The 14,767-nt window shown below is 43.2% G+C and overlaps 1 protein-coding gene across 1 annotated transcript; it reads left to right on the forward strand.

The window, feature by feature from the left end:
• The first annotated feature begins 254 nt into the window (after window positions 1-254).
• On the forward strand, window positions 255-14,590 carry LOC126985189 (early endosome antigen 1-like). The gene is made up of 16 exons (XM_050839745.1): window positions 255-417; window positions 890-987; window positions 1,659-1,796; window positions 2,755-2,864; window positions 3,384-3,579; window positions 4,157-4,266; window positions 4,839-4,934; window positions 5,379-5,555; window positions 6,693-6,873; window positions 8,099-8,239; window positions 8,744-8,887; window positions 9,373-9,513; window positions 10,540-10,665; window positions 12,034-12,210; window positions 12,748-12,840; window positions 13,565-14,590. The coding sequence occupies exons 1-16, from the start codon at window positions 255-257 to the stop codon at window positions 13,685-13,687; spliced, it is 2,214 nt and encodes a 737-aa protein (XP_050695702.1). The 3' UTR covers window positions 13,688-14,590.
• Window positions 14,591-14,767: the final 177 nt, after the last annotated feature.

A 14,767-nucleotide genomic window follows, 5' to 3' on the forward strand; every position in this document is an offset into this window, starting at 1 on the left:
CTCTCTCTTCCTTCATTTATTCATTCATTCATTCACTCATTCATTCATCCATTCATCCCTCTTTCCCTTCCTTCCTTCCTTTCTTTTCCTTCCTTCCTTCCTACCTTAATCCTTCCCTCACTTCCTTCATTCCTACATTCGGTCAGTCAGTCATTCACTCATTCATTCATCCCTCTTTCCCTTCCTTCCTTCCTCCCTCCCTCCTTCTCTCTCCCTCCCTCCCTCCCACGCTCACTCTCACTTTCTTTCCCAGGATGAGCAGGGCCAGAAATTTCGGCAATGTTCATGGGCTGCCCGGCTTGCCCCAGGCCCGCGTACCCCTCGGACCGCCCCCCCGTCGCCCCGCCCCCACCCCCCCGCGAGTGCCCGCAGCCCCTGCCCGCTCCCTGCCCATGCCCCATCCCGATCCCATGGCAGGTAAGGAGGGAAAGGAGGGGAGAGGGGAGGAAAATATGGTGATGAATGTAGAGGAGAAGGAAGAAAGAAAAGGGAATTGGGGAGGAAAGAAGGGAAAAGAGGAGGGTGAAAAGGGGAGGAAAGGGAGGGAAGAAGGGAAAGAAGGGAGAACAGACGGAGAGAAGAAGGGGAGGATGGAAAAAATAGTGGGGAGAAGGATGGAAGTAAAGAAGGACGGAGAAGAGAGGGAGGAAAAAGAAGGGAGGGAAGGGAAAAGTGAGAGGGAGGTAATTGAGAGATTGAGTGATTGATAGAGAGAAAGATATAGATAGATAGATACATAGATAGATTGATAGATAGATAGACAGATAAAGAGATAGAAAGATAAAAAGATAGAAAAAATAATATATGAACGGATGATAATTACTTTTTTTCCTACCTTTTCTTAACTTTCTTCCTCCTCCTCCTCCTCCTCCTCCTCCTCCTCCTCCAGGGCGCAGGATCGACATGCTGGAGCAGCGCCTCAACGCCACAGAACAGAGCAACAGAACACTCCTGGATGAGCTCATGCGCGTACAACAGGAGCTCAAGGTGTGTGTGTGTGTGTGTGTGTGTGTGTGTGTGTGTGTGTGTGTGTGTGTGTTATAGATAGATTAACAAATAGACAGACAGATAGATTATTAGACAGACAGACAGACAAATAGACAGACAGATAGATCATTAGACAGACAGTCAGACAAATAGAGAGACAGATAGATTATTAGACAGACAGACAGACAGACAAACAGACAGACAGATAGATTATTAGACAGACAGTCAAACAAATAGACAGACAGACAGACAAATAGACAGACAGATAGATTATTAGACAGACAGACAGACAAATAGACAGACAGATAGATTATTAGACAGACAGACAGACAAATAGACAGACAGATAGATTATTAGACAAACAGACAGACAAATAGACAGACAGATAGATTATTAGACAGACAGACAGACAAATAGACAGACAGATAGATAGACAGGTAGAAAAATAATTAAAAAAAACAGGTAATGAGATTTTGCTTTTGATTCTGTCTTCTTTTCAACCTCCTCCTCCTCCTCCTCTTCTTCCTCCTCTTCCTCCTCCTATTCCTCCTCCTCATGCCTATCATTCTTCAACTTATCTTCTCTCCATTTCATTTTGCTTCTTCATCTTCCCCACTCCTCCTCCTCTTCTTCTTCCTCCTCCTCCTCCTCCTCCTCCTCCTCCTCCTCAGATGAACGTGAAGAGGAACGAACTGAGTCTGGGTGAGGAGAAGGAGGCCGTGACGAGGCTGGACTCCGCCATCAGACAGACACATGGGAAGACCTTCGAATTTGAGGATAGGATACGGAGGCTCGAGGATGCTATCAAGGTGAGGGAGAGACGAGTAGTAGTAGTAGTAGTAGTAGTAGTAGTAGTAGTAGTAGTAGTAGTAGTAGTAGTAGTAGTAGTAGTAGTGTGAAGAGGACGATGAAGTGAAAGCATGAAAACGAAGAAAGGAAAAAAAAAGTAGAAAATAATTGTAAATAAGAGAGAGAGAGAGAGAGAGAGAGAGAGAGAGAGAGAGAGAGAGAGAGAGAGAGAGAGAGAGAGAGAGAGAGAGAGAGAGAGAGAGAGAGAGAGAGAGAGAGAGAGAGAGAGAGAGAGAGAGAGAGAGAGAGAGAGAGAGAGAGAGAGAGAGAGATTGATTGACTGATAGGTATGAAGTTGATTATGAATTTTTTAATATCTTTTTTGGTGATAACTAATTTTTCCTTTCTTTACTTTCTTTCTCTCTTTCTTTTTTTCACATTTTTCTCGTTTTTGATCTTTTTTTCTTCTTTTTCTTCTTCCTTTTCTTTTAAATCTTCTTCTCCCACACACTTTTTTTTCTTGTCTTGTTTTTCTCCTCCATTATTTTCCTCCTCCGCCTTCTTCATATCCTTCCTCTTCATATTTTTTTTCTTCTCCACTCTCTTCTTCTTCCTTGTCTTCTTTATTCTTCCTCCTTCCTATCCTCTTTCTTATCCTTCTTCAACTTATCCTTCCTCATTTTCTTCTTCATCTCCTCCTCATCCTCCTCCTCCTCCCCCTCTTCTTCCTCCTCCTCCTCCTCGTTCAACATTTTTTCTTCCCCATTTCTTCTCCATTTCCATTAACCTTCTTTTCCTTCGTCTCTCCACTCCACCACCACCTCCTCCTCCTCCTCCTCCCCCTCTTCCTCCTCCTCTTTTTGCTTATCGTTCAACATTTTTTCTTCTCCATTTCCATTTACCTTCTTTTTCTTCGTCTCTCCACTCCACCACCACCTCCTCCTCCTCTTCCTCCTACTCCTCCCCCCACTCCTGCAGGATACCCGGAGCGCCCAACAGCAGATGAACTCCCACGTCAAGAGTATCGAGAAGGCAGTGTCCTCCGCGCAACAGGACCAGATGGAGAGGCGGAGCAACAGCGCGCAGAGGTGAGGGGAGGGATAGGAGGTAAGGAAGGATAGGGGAGAGAGAGGAAGGGAGAGGAGTGGAGTGAAGGAGGGAAGGATGAGATGGAGGAGAGAGAGAGAGTGTGTTGTTGTTGTTGTTGTTGTTGTTGTTTCGTCCTCTTTTTTTTTTGTCTTCGTCTTTTTCTTCTTCTATTGTTCTTGTTCGTCTTTTTCTTTCTATATGTGGTTTTGGTCTTTTCCTCTGTACCATTTCCTGATAATCTTCCTCCTCCTCCTCCTCCTCCTCCTCTTCTTCGTTTTCCTCGTTTTCTTAGTCCTCTTCGTCTTTCTTTTCCTTATGATTTTATTCCTCCTCCTCCTCCTCCTCCTCCTCCTCCAATGCTCTTTTTCCTTCTTCCTTCTCCCTATGCTTTTTTTCTACCTCCCTCTTCTCCCTCCTTCTCTTCCTCATTCCTCTTTATCCCACGGCTTCACAAACTACATTCTTCCTTTCTCTTCTTCCCTTCCTCCTCCTCCTCCTAACCTCCTCCTCGCCCCCAGAATCCAGGAGTACAAACACGAGATCATGAGGGTGACGCAAAGCAAGGAGCAGCTGGAGCGCCTCTGCTTCTCGCTGCGGGACGAGCTGCGTGAGACGACGGCGAAGGTCGACAACGTGACGCAAGAGCTGACGTCCCTGGAGAACAACGTGAGGATGCAGGGGCGGCTCATTGAGGACAGCAGCAAGAGGATGATGGTGAGGAGGGGGCGAGGGAAGAGGGAAGGAGGTAAAGGGAGTGAAGAAGGAAGGAAGGAAAGAGTATGGGTGATGGCATATGTGATTGAGGGAGGGAGGGGAAAAAAAGGAGAAAAGCAGGAAAGGAGAGAAGGAAGGAAAAATGAGTAATATAAGTATGAATGAATGGGTGTGCGAGAGGGAGAGAGGAAGGAAGGAACGAAGGAAGGGAGGATGTATGGAATGGTGAGTAAGTATGAAAGAACGAGGAAAAGAAGAAGGAAGGAAGAATATGAATGAGGAATGGAGTAAGTAAGAGAGGAAAGGAAGTAGACTCATTAAAAAAAACAAAAGTAAGAAGACAATGATGAATTAAGATGGGAGATAAAGATAGAGAGATAAAGAGGTATAGATAAATAGCAAGTGAGATAATGAGATAGATACATAGGTAGAGAGAGAGAGAGAGAGAGAGAGAGAGAGAGAGAGAGAGAGAGAGAGAGAGAGAGAGAGAGAGAGAGAGAGAGAGAGAGAGAGAGAGAGAGAGAGAGAGAGAGAGAGAGAGAATCACTTGCTCACTTGTTCCTCTTACCTCACGCAGCAGACGCCCAAGGTCCACGCCCCCCTTACCATCACGCCGCTCCACATTCCGGCCCCAGCGGCGGATGACGGGAGGGTGTCCGAGACGGTGCGCCTGGCGATGGAGGGGAAGTGGGTGACATTAGAGTTGTTGTTGTTGCTGGTGGTGGTGGTGGTTGGTGGTGGTGGTGATGGTGATGGTGATGGTGATGGTATCATTATAATTATTAGAGAGAATTAAATTGGGTGGCATTAGAAGTTTTTGTTTTTGTTGTTGTTTTCATTATTGTTGTTGTTGTTGTTGTTGTTGTTGTTGTTGTTGTTGTTGTTTAAATGATAGAAATACTATGCAAACGTTCATTTTTTTCGTTCTTCCTTCTTTTCTTTTTTTATCTTTCTGTTGTTGTTGTTGTTGTTGTTGTTGTTGTTGTTGTTGTTATTGTTATTATTATTGATGTTATATTGCACAGTATTTTAATTATTTTTTTCTTTATTTTTTTTCTTACTTCATATTTGTTTTTGTTTTTTTGTTTTTGTTTTTATTTTTACCTCTTGTCATTTTTTTTTTGTCTGTTTAAAGTAAAAGAAAACGATGTATGGATCATTACTAATAAACTCTCTCTCTCTCTCTCTCTCTCTCTCTCTCTCTCTCTCTCTCTCTCTCTCTCTCTCTCTCTCTCTCTCTCTCTCTCTCTCTCTCTCAGGCTAATCCAAATGAACACCACGATTCAGGATTTGACGCAGAGACTCAACTTGGAGGCGAAGAAGAGGGACAGGGTGGAGACGGAGGTGAACATGAGGTAAGAGTCTCCCTCCTCCTCCTCCTCCTCATCATCATCATCATCATCATTATTATTATTTTTCTACTTCTGTATCGTCGACATTTAGTAAGTTTTTTTTTCTCTCACTTTTCCTTTCCTTCTTCTTGTTCTCCTTCTTCTCCTTCTCCTTCTTCTTGTTCTTCTACTTTTTTCTTCTTCTTTCTTCTTCTTCTTCTTCTTGTTCTTCTCCTTCTCCTTCTTCTTGTTCTTCTACTTTTTTCTTCTTCTTTCTTCTTCTTCTTCATTTTATTCCATCTTTTCTTCATCTCCTGCAGTTTCGACTTGCAATAACTCCTCCTCCTCCTCCTCCTTACTCTACATCTTCACCATTCTCTCACTATTCATTTTTTTATATATACATTTTCCCCATATTTTTTCCTTTATGTACTTTGCTTCCTCTAACTCCTTCGCCCACTCCTGCAGGATGAACGAACTCTTGCAGGACTACGGCAGCACCAAGGTGGAGAAGGACAAGGAGATGAGGGAGTTCGACGAGAAGATGAAGGAGCTGAGCGCAGGATTGAGTGCTAGCGAGAAGCAAAGGATACTCATGGAAGTGTCCTCCGTGGCGAAGGACCTCTCCCGGAAGATGGACGAGAAGTGAGTGAAGGAGGGAAGGATAGGGTGAGGGAGAAGGAGGGAGGGAGTGAGTGAGAAATTAGTGAAGGAGGGAAGGATAGGGTGAGGGAGGAGGGAGGGAGTGAGAAATTAGTGAAGGAGGGAAGGATAGGGTGAGGGAGAAGGAGGGAGGGAGTGAGAAATTAGTGAAGGAGGGAAGGATAGGGTGAGGGAGAAGGAGGGAGGGAGGGAGTGAGAAATTAGTGAAGGAGGGAAGGATAGGGTGAGGGAGAAGGAGGGAGGGAGGGAGTGAGAAATTAGTGAAGGAAATTAGTGAAGGAGGGAAGGATAGGGTGAGGGGAAGGAGGGAAGGTTAGGGTGTGGGAGGAGGGAGGGAGTGAGAAATTAGTGAAGGAGGGAAGGATAGGGTGAGGGAGAAGGAGGGAGGGAGTGAGTGAGAAATTAGTGAAGGAGGGAAGGATAGGGTGAGGGAGAAGGAGGGAGGGAGTGAGGGAGAAATTAGTGAAGGAGGGAAGGACAGGAAGGAGGGAGGATGGGAGTGTAAGAAGTTAGGGAGGGACTCTTAGGTAAGGTTAAGTTTAGGGATTTTTTAGACACATGATAAGTGGCAAATTATTAACGAAGGAAGTGCTAATTATATTGAATAGAAAGTCTCATTTAGTAAGGAAGAATAGATGATTTTTCTGAGTCAAAACGTATAGTTCGGGGTTTTGTTAGGTTAAGTTAGGTTAAGTTAAGCGAATTTTCAAACACATGATATCCAGAAACCTATAGCATAAATTAACAAAGAAAGCCTTCACACTGTTGTATAGAAAGTCTCATTAGTAAGGTAGCATATATGAACTTTCTGAGTCAAGGCCTATAGTAACTGTTTGGGGTTTTGTTAGGTTAAGTTTAGGGAGCCAGGAACTTATGGTATAAAATCAACAAAGAAGTAGGTCACTTTGTTGTATAGAAAGTCTCATCAGTAAGGAACCATATATGAATTTTCTGAGTCAAGATCTATCTGTTTATCTATCTATCTATCTATCTATCTACCTACCTACCTACCTATCTATCAATCAATATACCTACCTAACTACCAAACTACCTATCTCCATCAATCTACCTACCTACCTACCTACGTAACTACCTATCAACTATCTATCCATCTAACAGGGATGCCAAACTACGCGACGACACCGTGAACAAGCTGACAGTGATAGAGAGCACGCTGGTGAAGGAGAATAAGCGGAGGGCGCAGGAGGAGAAGGCGCTGCAGGAGAAGGTGGAGGCGCAGCTGAAGGAGGCGAGGATGTACGGGGAGCATAATGCAGACGCCCTCAAGAAGCATGTGGATGTGAGTGGAGGAGGTGGAGAAGGAGGAGGAGGAAGAGGAGGTGGAAGAGGAAGAGAAAGAGGAAGAGGAAAAGGAGGAGGAAGAGGAGGAGGAAGAGGAAGAGGAGGAGGAAGAAGAGGAAGAGGAGGAAGAAGAAGAAGAGGAGGAAAAGGAGGAGGAAGAGGTGGAAGAGGAGGAGGAGGAGGAGGAGGAAGAGCAGGAGGAGGAGGAGGAGGAAGAGCAGGAGGAGGAGGAGGAAGGGCTTTTTGTTTGGTATTTCTCGTTTTAAAGTTTGGAGTAAGATTTTTTTTTCTTCTCTTTTCTTGTATTTATTGCTTTTTTTTCTTGTGCGTATGTGGATGTGAGTGGAGGAGGAGGAGGAGGAGGAAGAGGAGGAGGAGGAATATGGGCTTTTGTTTGTTATTTCTCGTTTTTAAATATTTAGTAAGATTTTTTTCTTCTTGTCTTATATTTATTGGTTTTCTTTTTCTTCTTATTCTTCTTTGTCTTCTTCCATCTCCTCTCTCTCTTCCTTCTCGTCGCTCTTGTCTTATTATTCTCCCTTTTCTCCCCCTTTTCCTTATTTCAGTTTCTCTACTTATATTTGTTTTATGTTTTCTTCTTATTTGTCTTCATTGTCATCTTGCATTTCCTCTTCCTTTTCTTCCTTGTCCTCTTATTATCCATCCTCTTCTCCGTCACTTCATCCATTTCTTCCTTCACCTCCATCTATCATTCATCTTCCTTCTCTATCTTTATCTGTAGCCTGCTGATCAACGCTTCCATGTTTCCCCGGCAGCAACACATACTAACTAACTTTATCTGTAGCCTGCTGACCAACGCTTCCATGTTACCCCTGAGACCATCACCACACACTAACTATCTGTAGCCTGCTGATCAACGCTTCCATGTTCCCCCTGAGAGCCACACCAAACACTAACTAACCATCTGTAGCCTGCTGATCAACGCTTCCATGTTTCCCCTGAGAGCAACACATACTAACTAACTTTTTCTGTAGCCTGCTGACCCACGCTTCCATGTTACCCCTGAGAGCCACACCAAACACTAACTAACCATCTGTAGCCTGCTGATCAACGCTTCCATGTTTCCCCTGAGAGCAACACATACTAACTAACTTTTTCTGTAGCCTGCTGACCCACGCTTCCATGTTACCCCTGAGAGACACACCAAACACTAACTAACTATCTGTAGCCTGCTGATCAACGCTTCCATGTTTCCCCTGCAGCAACACGAGGAGCGAGTCGGGCAGCGCATGACGGAGCTGGGTCGCGGCATGGCCCAGCTGGAGGCGCAGATGCGGGATCACGTGATGGAGCAGGAGAGGGTGCTGGCGGCGGAGATCACGGACAGGCAGAACGGCATGAAGGTAAGGGTTGCGGAGGGAAGGAAGGGAGGAGGGGGGTTAGGTGTGGGAAGGGAGAGGAGGGAGGAAAGCGGTTAGGTGTAGGAAGGGAGGGGATAAGAAGGGCGGAAGGAAAGGGTAAGGTTAAGTAAGGGAGGTGGGAGGAAAGCGATGGTAAGGTGTGTGGCTGAGAGAGAGAGAGAGAGAGAGAGAGAGAGAGAGAGAGAGAGAGAGAGAGAGAGAGAGAGAGAGAGAGATGAAGAGATTAATGCCGAGTATCGCTATAATAAGCATTCACATATCTTTTTATCTCTTGCTATGTCTCTCTCTGTTCTGTATTTCCTCCATCATACATTCCCTCACGCCTTTCATCTATACCTTTTCTCATCTTTCTCCCATATTTTAGTGGGCTCTTGCTACCAGACTCCACGGACATTACCCATATTCATTCACTTATTCACACATTCATAAACGCCAATCAAGTCTCCTCGCGTCCTTCATCTTCCTCTTAACTCTACTCTCTCCCAGGTGTTGGATGCCAGGGTGTCCGACGTAGACGACCGGGCAAGGATGGGTTTACTGGAGCTGCAGGGGGCGGTGGGCATGGTGGACAAGAAGGCGAGCAAGACGAAGACTCAGACGCCGACTCAGCCACAGACCGACTACAGCGAGGTGAGAGAGAGAGAGAGAGAGAGAGAGAGAGAGAGAGAGAGAGAGAGAGAGAGAGAGAGAGAGAGAGAGAGAGAGAGAGAGAGAGAGAGAGAGAGAGAGAGAGAGAGAGAGAGAGAGAGAGAGAGAGAGAGAGAGACGTAAACACAACCACAGATACAAGAAAATGAAGTCGAGAAAATGCCAATACGATACCAGAGAGAGAGAGAGAGAGAGAGAGAGAGAGAGAGAGAGAGAGAGAGAGAGAGAGAGAGAGAGAGAGAGAGAGAGAGAGAGAGAGAGAGAGAGAGAGAGAGAGAGAGAGAGAGATTGACCCCCTTCGTAACGTAAACACAAGTGAATTAACGAGTCACAACCACAGATACAAGAAAATGAAGTCGAGAAGATGCCAATACGATACCAGAGAGAGAGAGAGAGAGAGAGAGAGAGAGAGAGAGAGAGAGACGTGCCCTAACCCCCCTTCTCTCCCCCCCACCTCCCCTCTTTAGCTCCAGCGCATGCAGACAGACAACGCGGAGGGGATAAGGGAGCAAGTGGCGAAGGACATGGCGAGGCTGGACCATCGACTTAGTGACGTGGAGAGCCAGTTGAAACAGAACAATGACCAAATCGACCACAAGCTTCAGTCGGTGAGTTTCAAAAGCTTATCTTCCTCATGTTTCACCTCTTCCTTCTCCTCTTCTCCTTCCTATTGCTACTCTTTTTCCTCTTGCTACTTATTTTCGTCTTACTACCCAAGTCTGACTCGACCACAAGCTTCAGTCTGAGTTTCAAAAGCTTATCTTCTTCATGTTTCACCTCTTCCTTCTCCTCTTATCCTTTCTATTGTTATCTTCTTCCTCTTGTTACTTATTTTCGTCTTATCACCCTAAGTCTAACTCAACCACAAGCTTCAGTCTGAGTTTCAAAAGCTTATCTTCCTCATGTTTCACCTCTTCCTTCTCCTCTTTTCCTTTCTATTGTAACTCTTCTTCCTCTTGTTACTTATTTTCGTCTTACCACCCTAAGTCTAACTCAACCACAAGCTTCAGTCTGAGTTTCAAAAGCTTATCTTCTTCATGTTTCACCTTCTCTTCCTCCTCCTCTTTTCCTTCCTATTGCTACTCTTTTTCCTCTTGTTACTTATTTTCGTCTTACCACCCTAAGTCTAACACAACCACAAGCTTCAGTCTGAGTTTCAAAAGCTTATCTTCTTCATGTTTCACCTCTTCCTTCTCCTCTTTTCCTTCCTATTGTAACTCTTCTTCCTCTTGTTACTTGTTTTCGTCTTACTATCCAAAGTCTAACTCAACCACAAGCTTCTGTCTGAGTTTCAAAAGCCTTCCTTCATGTAGCTACTGTCTCCTCGTCCTCCTTATCCTTATCTTTTTCCTCTTTTCCCACTTGCTACTAACTAACGTAACCTAGCTAACGTAGCCTATATCCCATCTCTATATCCCATTCACTAATCTCCAATCCAATTTTCTAATCCAACTCCTAATCCTTTTACTCCAAACCCCCTTCTCGGTAATCCAATCCTCCTCCTAATCCCAATCCTCTTCTTACTAACTTAATACTCCCTCCTAAACTCTCTTATCACTAACCTAATACTCCCTCCTAAACACTCTTCTCGCTAACCCGATCCCTTATCCTTGTTTCTAAACGCATTCCGGCAGGTCAAGAAGGAGGATCAGGAGGCCAGCACCATCATGGGCGACAAGATGCAGCAGAAGATTGACTCCGTGGTCTTCAGTCACGAGCGGCTCAAGAAACAGGTGGACAAGTTGCAGACGGAAGTACAGGTGAGAGGGATGGGCAGGTTAATTGGTTTACCTGGTTAGAGTGTTATAAAGATAGAAAGAGAATCACCTTTTCTTTCTTTCATCTTTTCTTTCTTTTTTTTACAGGTAAGAATGTTAGACAGGTTAATTGTGTTACCTGGTTAGTGTTATATAGATCAAAAGAGAGAGAATCGCTTTTTCTTTCTTTCATAATTTCTCTTTTTTTACAGGTAAGAATGTTAGACAGGTTAATTGGTTTACCTGGTTAGTGTTATATAGATCAAAAGAGAGAGAATCGCTTTTTCTTTCTTTCATCATTTCTCTCTTTTTACAGGTAAGAATGTTAGACAGGTTAATTGGGTTACCTGGTGAGATGGTGATATTGAGAAAGTGACCATCGCCTTGTTTTCTATTTTTCGTTCGTTCTTCCTTCATTATTTTCTTTTCCTTTCCTTTTCTGTCTAAATAACTCCTATACATATTGAACAAAAATAGTTATTCTTTATCTTGTCTTTCACGCCGAAGAACGAAACCCAAGTACTTCACCTTTCTCTCCTTCGTTCATTCAAGTAATTTTTTTTATATATTAGCCTAACAGACCCTTTAATCGTATACTTCACGCTCTTGAGATAGAAAAAAACTGATTAACCTATTCATTTTCCTTTCGTTTTACATTCCCTTCGTTCCCTAACAGATCCTTACATATCCTACAAACTTCATCCACTCTAATCCTTCGCGCCCTTAAGAACATCTGATTTGCCTAAACTAATCCTTCTTTCGTCCTTCATTCATTCCTTTCGTTCCCTGGCTTTCTGAAGGACTCCCTAACAGATCCTTACATATCCTGCAAACTTCATCCACTCCAATCCTTCGCGCCCTTAAGAACATCTGATTTGCCTAAACTAATCCTTCTTTCGTCCTTCATTCCTTTCGTTCCCTGGCTTTCTGAAGGACTCCCTAACAGATCCTTACATATCCTACAAACTTCATCCACTCTAATCCTTCGCGCCCTTAAGAACATCTGATTTGCCTAAACTAATCCTTCTTTTCTCCTTTATTCCTTTCGTTCCCTGGCTTTCCGAAGGACTCTAACATTCCTACACCCTTTCTCCTTATCCTTCACGCCGCAGGACACGCCTAAAACCATCTATTTCACCTTTATTACATTTTCCATTCAATTTTCCTTCATTCCTTTCGTTCCCTGGATTTCTGAAGGACTCTAACATTCCTACACCCTTTCTCCGTATCCTTCACGCCGCAGGACACGCCTAAGACCTTCTATTTCACCTTTATTACATTTTCCTTTCACTTTCCTTCATTCCTTTTGTTCCCTGGATTTCTGAAGGACTCCCTATAATTCCTATACCATTTCTCCCTATCACGCAACAGGACACGCCCAAGAACCTCGCCATCCTGAAGGAGGAGGTGAAGGAGGTGGACGGGCGGCTGACGCAGAAGGTGGACCAGGAGAGGAAGGAGAGGATGGATGACGTGAAGGACCTGAGAGGCGAAGTGGACCGTATCGTGGGCAAGGACGAAGCGAATGCGTCCACTGTGCCCAGCCTGGTATGGAGGATAGATAGATAGATAGATAGATAGATGGATGGATGGATGGAGAGATGGATAGGTTAATAGATAAGAGATGGAGAAAAGGGAGAGAGTTTACGCTACAAAATATCATAGAAATCTCATAAAACAGACGAAATTATATAACGTAAATGAGAGAGAGAGAGAGAGAGAGAGAGAGAGAGAGAGACCTTCACACTTAAAAAAATATATATATAAACGCCCATTTTTGTGCCTAAACATAAAAAAAAAAATGAGAACCAAATAGCCTAATAGCTACTGAGAGAGAGAGAGAGAGAGAGAGAGAGAGAGAGAGAGAGAGAGAGAGAGAGAGAGAGAGAGAGAGAGAGAGAGAGAGAGAGAGAGAAAATAAAACATTGATGATAAAAAAGCCACAAAGAAAGGGAGATAAATAGGAAGAAAAGAAGAGAGAGAGAGAGAGAGAGAGAGAGAGAGAGAGAGAGAGAGAGAGAGAGAGAGAGAGAGAGAGAGAGAGAGAGAGAAACATAGCCTACCATCTTTCCCTCTCTCCCACAGGCGCAGTTGAACCAGGAAGTGGACGACACACAAACGGGGATGAAGAAGCTGGCGGAGGCGGTACATGTGGTCAAGTCATCCTTGGCCGAACGAGTAAGTAGTAGTAGTAGTAGTAGTAGTAGTAGTAGTAGTAGTAGTAGTAGTAGTAGTAATAGTAGTAGTAGTAGTAGTAGTAGTAGTAGTAGTAGTAGTAGTAGTAGTAGTAGTAGTAGTAGTAGTAGTAGTAGTAGTAGTAGTAGTAGTAGTAGTAGTAGTAGTAGTAGTAGTAGTAGTAGTAGTAGGCTAGTCTAACATTACCTTCGCCCCTTCAACCCCTCCATCATCCTAATCTAACCTAACAAATCATAAACTCGCCTCCCTCCCTCCTGTCGACCACCATCCAATACTTTATCCTAATCCTGCTCTTGGTCTTGATGAATAATGCAAACAACGAACATTAGATACAGCCATGAACAAAAACGAACCAAAAACAAGATGAAATAATTTAATACTCGCCACTCAAACCTAAAAAACACATAAATAAACCACAGCAGATAGAGATAAGGAGATAAATGCCTCATAAATACATAGATAAATGGATAAATAGGTGTAACGATAATAAACTACAGTAATAATAAATAAATAAAGACAAATAGAGGAGATATGGATAAGTATGTTCATCCCCACAAACACAAAACCCCGAAAAAATTAATCAACCTAACTATCAATCAATCAATCCATCAATCCCCGAAATGTAAACAACCCACCCACGTTTTCTCTCACCTATATTTTCCCTTCTCCCTCTTCATCTCCGCCCTCCTCCTTCTTCTCCTCGCAGGTCAAGGACGAGAAGAAGCTGAGGGAGCAGGAGGACAGCATCTTGAGGCGGGACGTGGAGAGGCTCAACACGAAATACACGGAAATGAGAGACAAGTTGAAGACGATGACGGCGGTCGCGTGAAGCACTTGAGTCTCCCCTTCGTTTTATCCACATTTCTTTATTCATCTTTATTATTGTATTTTTTTGGTTATCTGCTTTATTATTACTATTTTTACCATCAGTTTTTGTTTTTTTTCTCTTGTTCTTATTCCGCTGGTCTCGAAGTGTGTTTTATGTTAGTTTCCCCTTTATTTTGTTAACGGTGTAGATTTATTTGCTTGATTATTATTTTTCATCCTTATTCATTGTTATTTATCGTTTTTCTTCTCTTGTTTTATCTATTTCTGGTTCTTCTTCCTTACTTTTTCTTCCCCTTTTCGTAGTGGCCTATTATTTATTAGCATTAGTAGGTATTATCTTTCTATATATTTTTTCTGTTCTTTGTCTCTGGTTCTTGTTCTTTTCTTCTCCTCTTCGTATTATCATTGGTGTTGTTGTAACGTACTCTCCTATTTTTCTTCATATATGTTATAGCAGTATGGTATCTACTTACGGTATCTACGGTATCTATCAATCTTTTAACATTATACTCCCTATTTCCATTGCAAACTATTGTAATGCCAGAGTTTAACAAGGACGGAAATATGTGTCGAAGGCAAAAATAAAGTTTAAGTAGGAATTATAAGTACTATATAAGGGAGTTGCCCACCGTAACACTTATAATTACTTAAACTTGATTTTTGCCCTCTACACATATATCTCCGTCCTTACTAAATCCTGGCATTACACTATGTACTACTACTACTACTACTACTACTACTACTACTACAACTACTATCTCTAAGGGGCAATAACTAGACTAATAACATATGCATTTAATCACTGTAAGAGGTCTCAGTTAATACCTATAGAACATGTATTGAAAGACAACGAAGAAATATATATACGTATGTACATTATAAACACAAATATAAATAGTAAAGGAGTATTTTGTTTGATTCCTGATGTAGATATGTAAGGGAATAAAGGAATGATGATGTATGGGAGTAAGTTGGGAAATAAGGGAGGAGGGAAAAAAGGGGAAGGAAGAGGGCATAGAGAGAGGAAGAGGGAAGGAAGGGAATGAGGGATGAGGAGAGGAAGAGAAGAATGAAGAGGGAG

The sequence above is a fragment of the Eriocheir sinensis genome, chromosome 59 (genome assembly GCF_024679095.1).
Source record: "Eriocheir sinensis breed Jianghai 21 chromosome 59, ASM2467909v1, whole genome shotgun sequence".
Lineage (NCBI taxonomy): Eukaryota > Metazoa > Arthropoda > Malacostraca > Decapoda > Varunidae > Eriocheir > Eriocheir sinensis.

Bases quoted from the DNA above. Each gene is read 5' to 3' on its own strand.
- LOC126985189 (XM_050839745.1), top strand. From the start codon at position 255: ATGAGCAGGGCCAGAAATTTCGGCAATGTTCATGGGCTGCCCGGCTTG. The intron at 418-889 runs GTAAGGAGGGAA...CTCCTCCTCCAG, and splicing joins CCATCCCGATCCCATGGCAG to GGCGCAGGATCGACATGCTG. The intron at 3,580-4,156 runs GTGAGGAGGGGG...TACCTCACGCAG, and splicing joins ACAGCAGCAAGAGGATGATG to CAGACGCCCAAGGTCCACGC.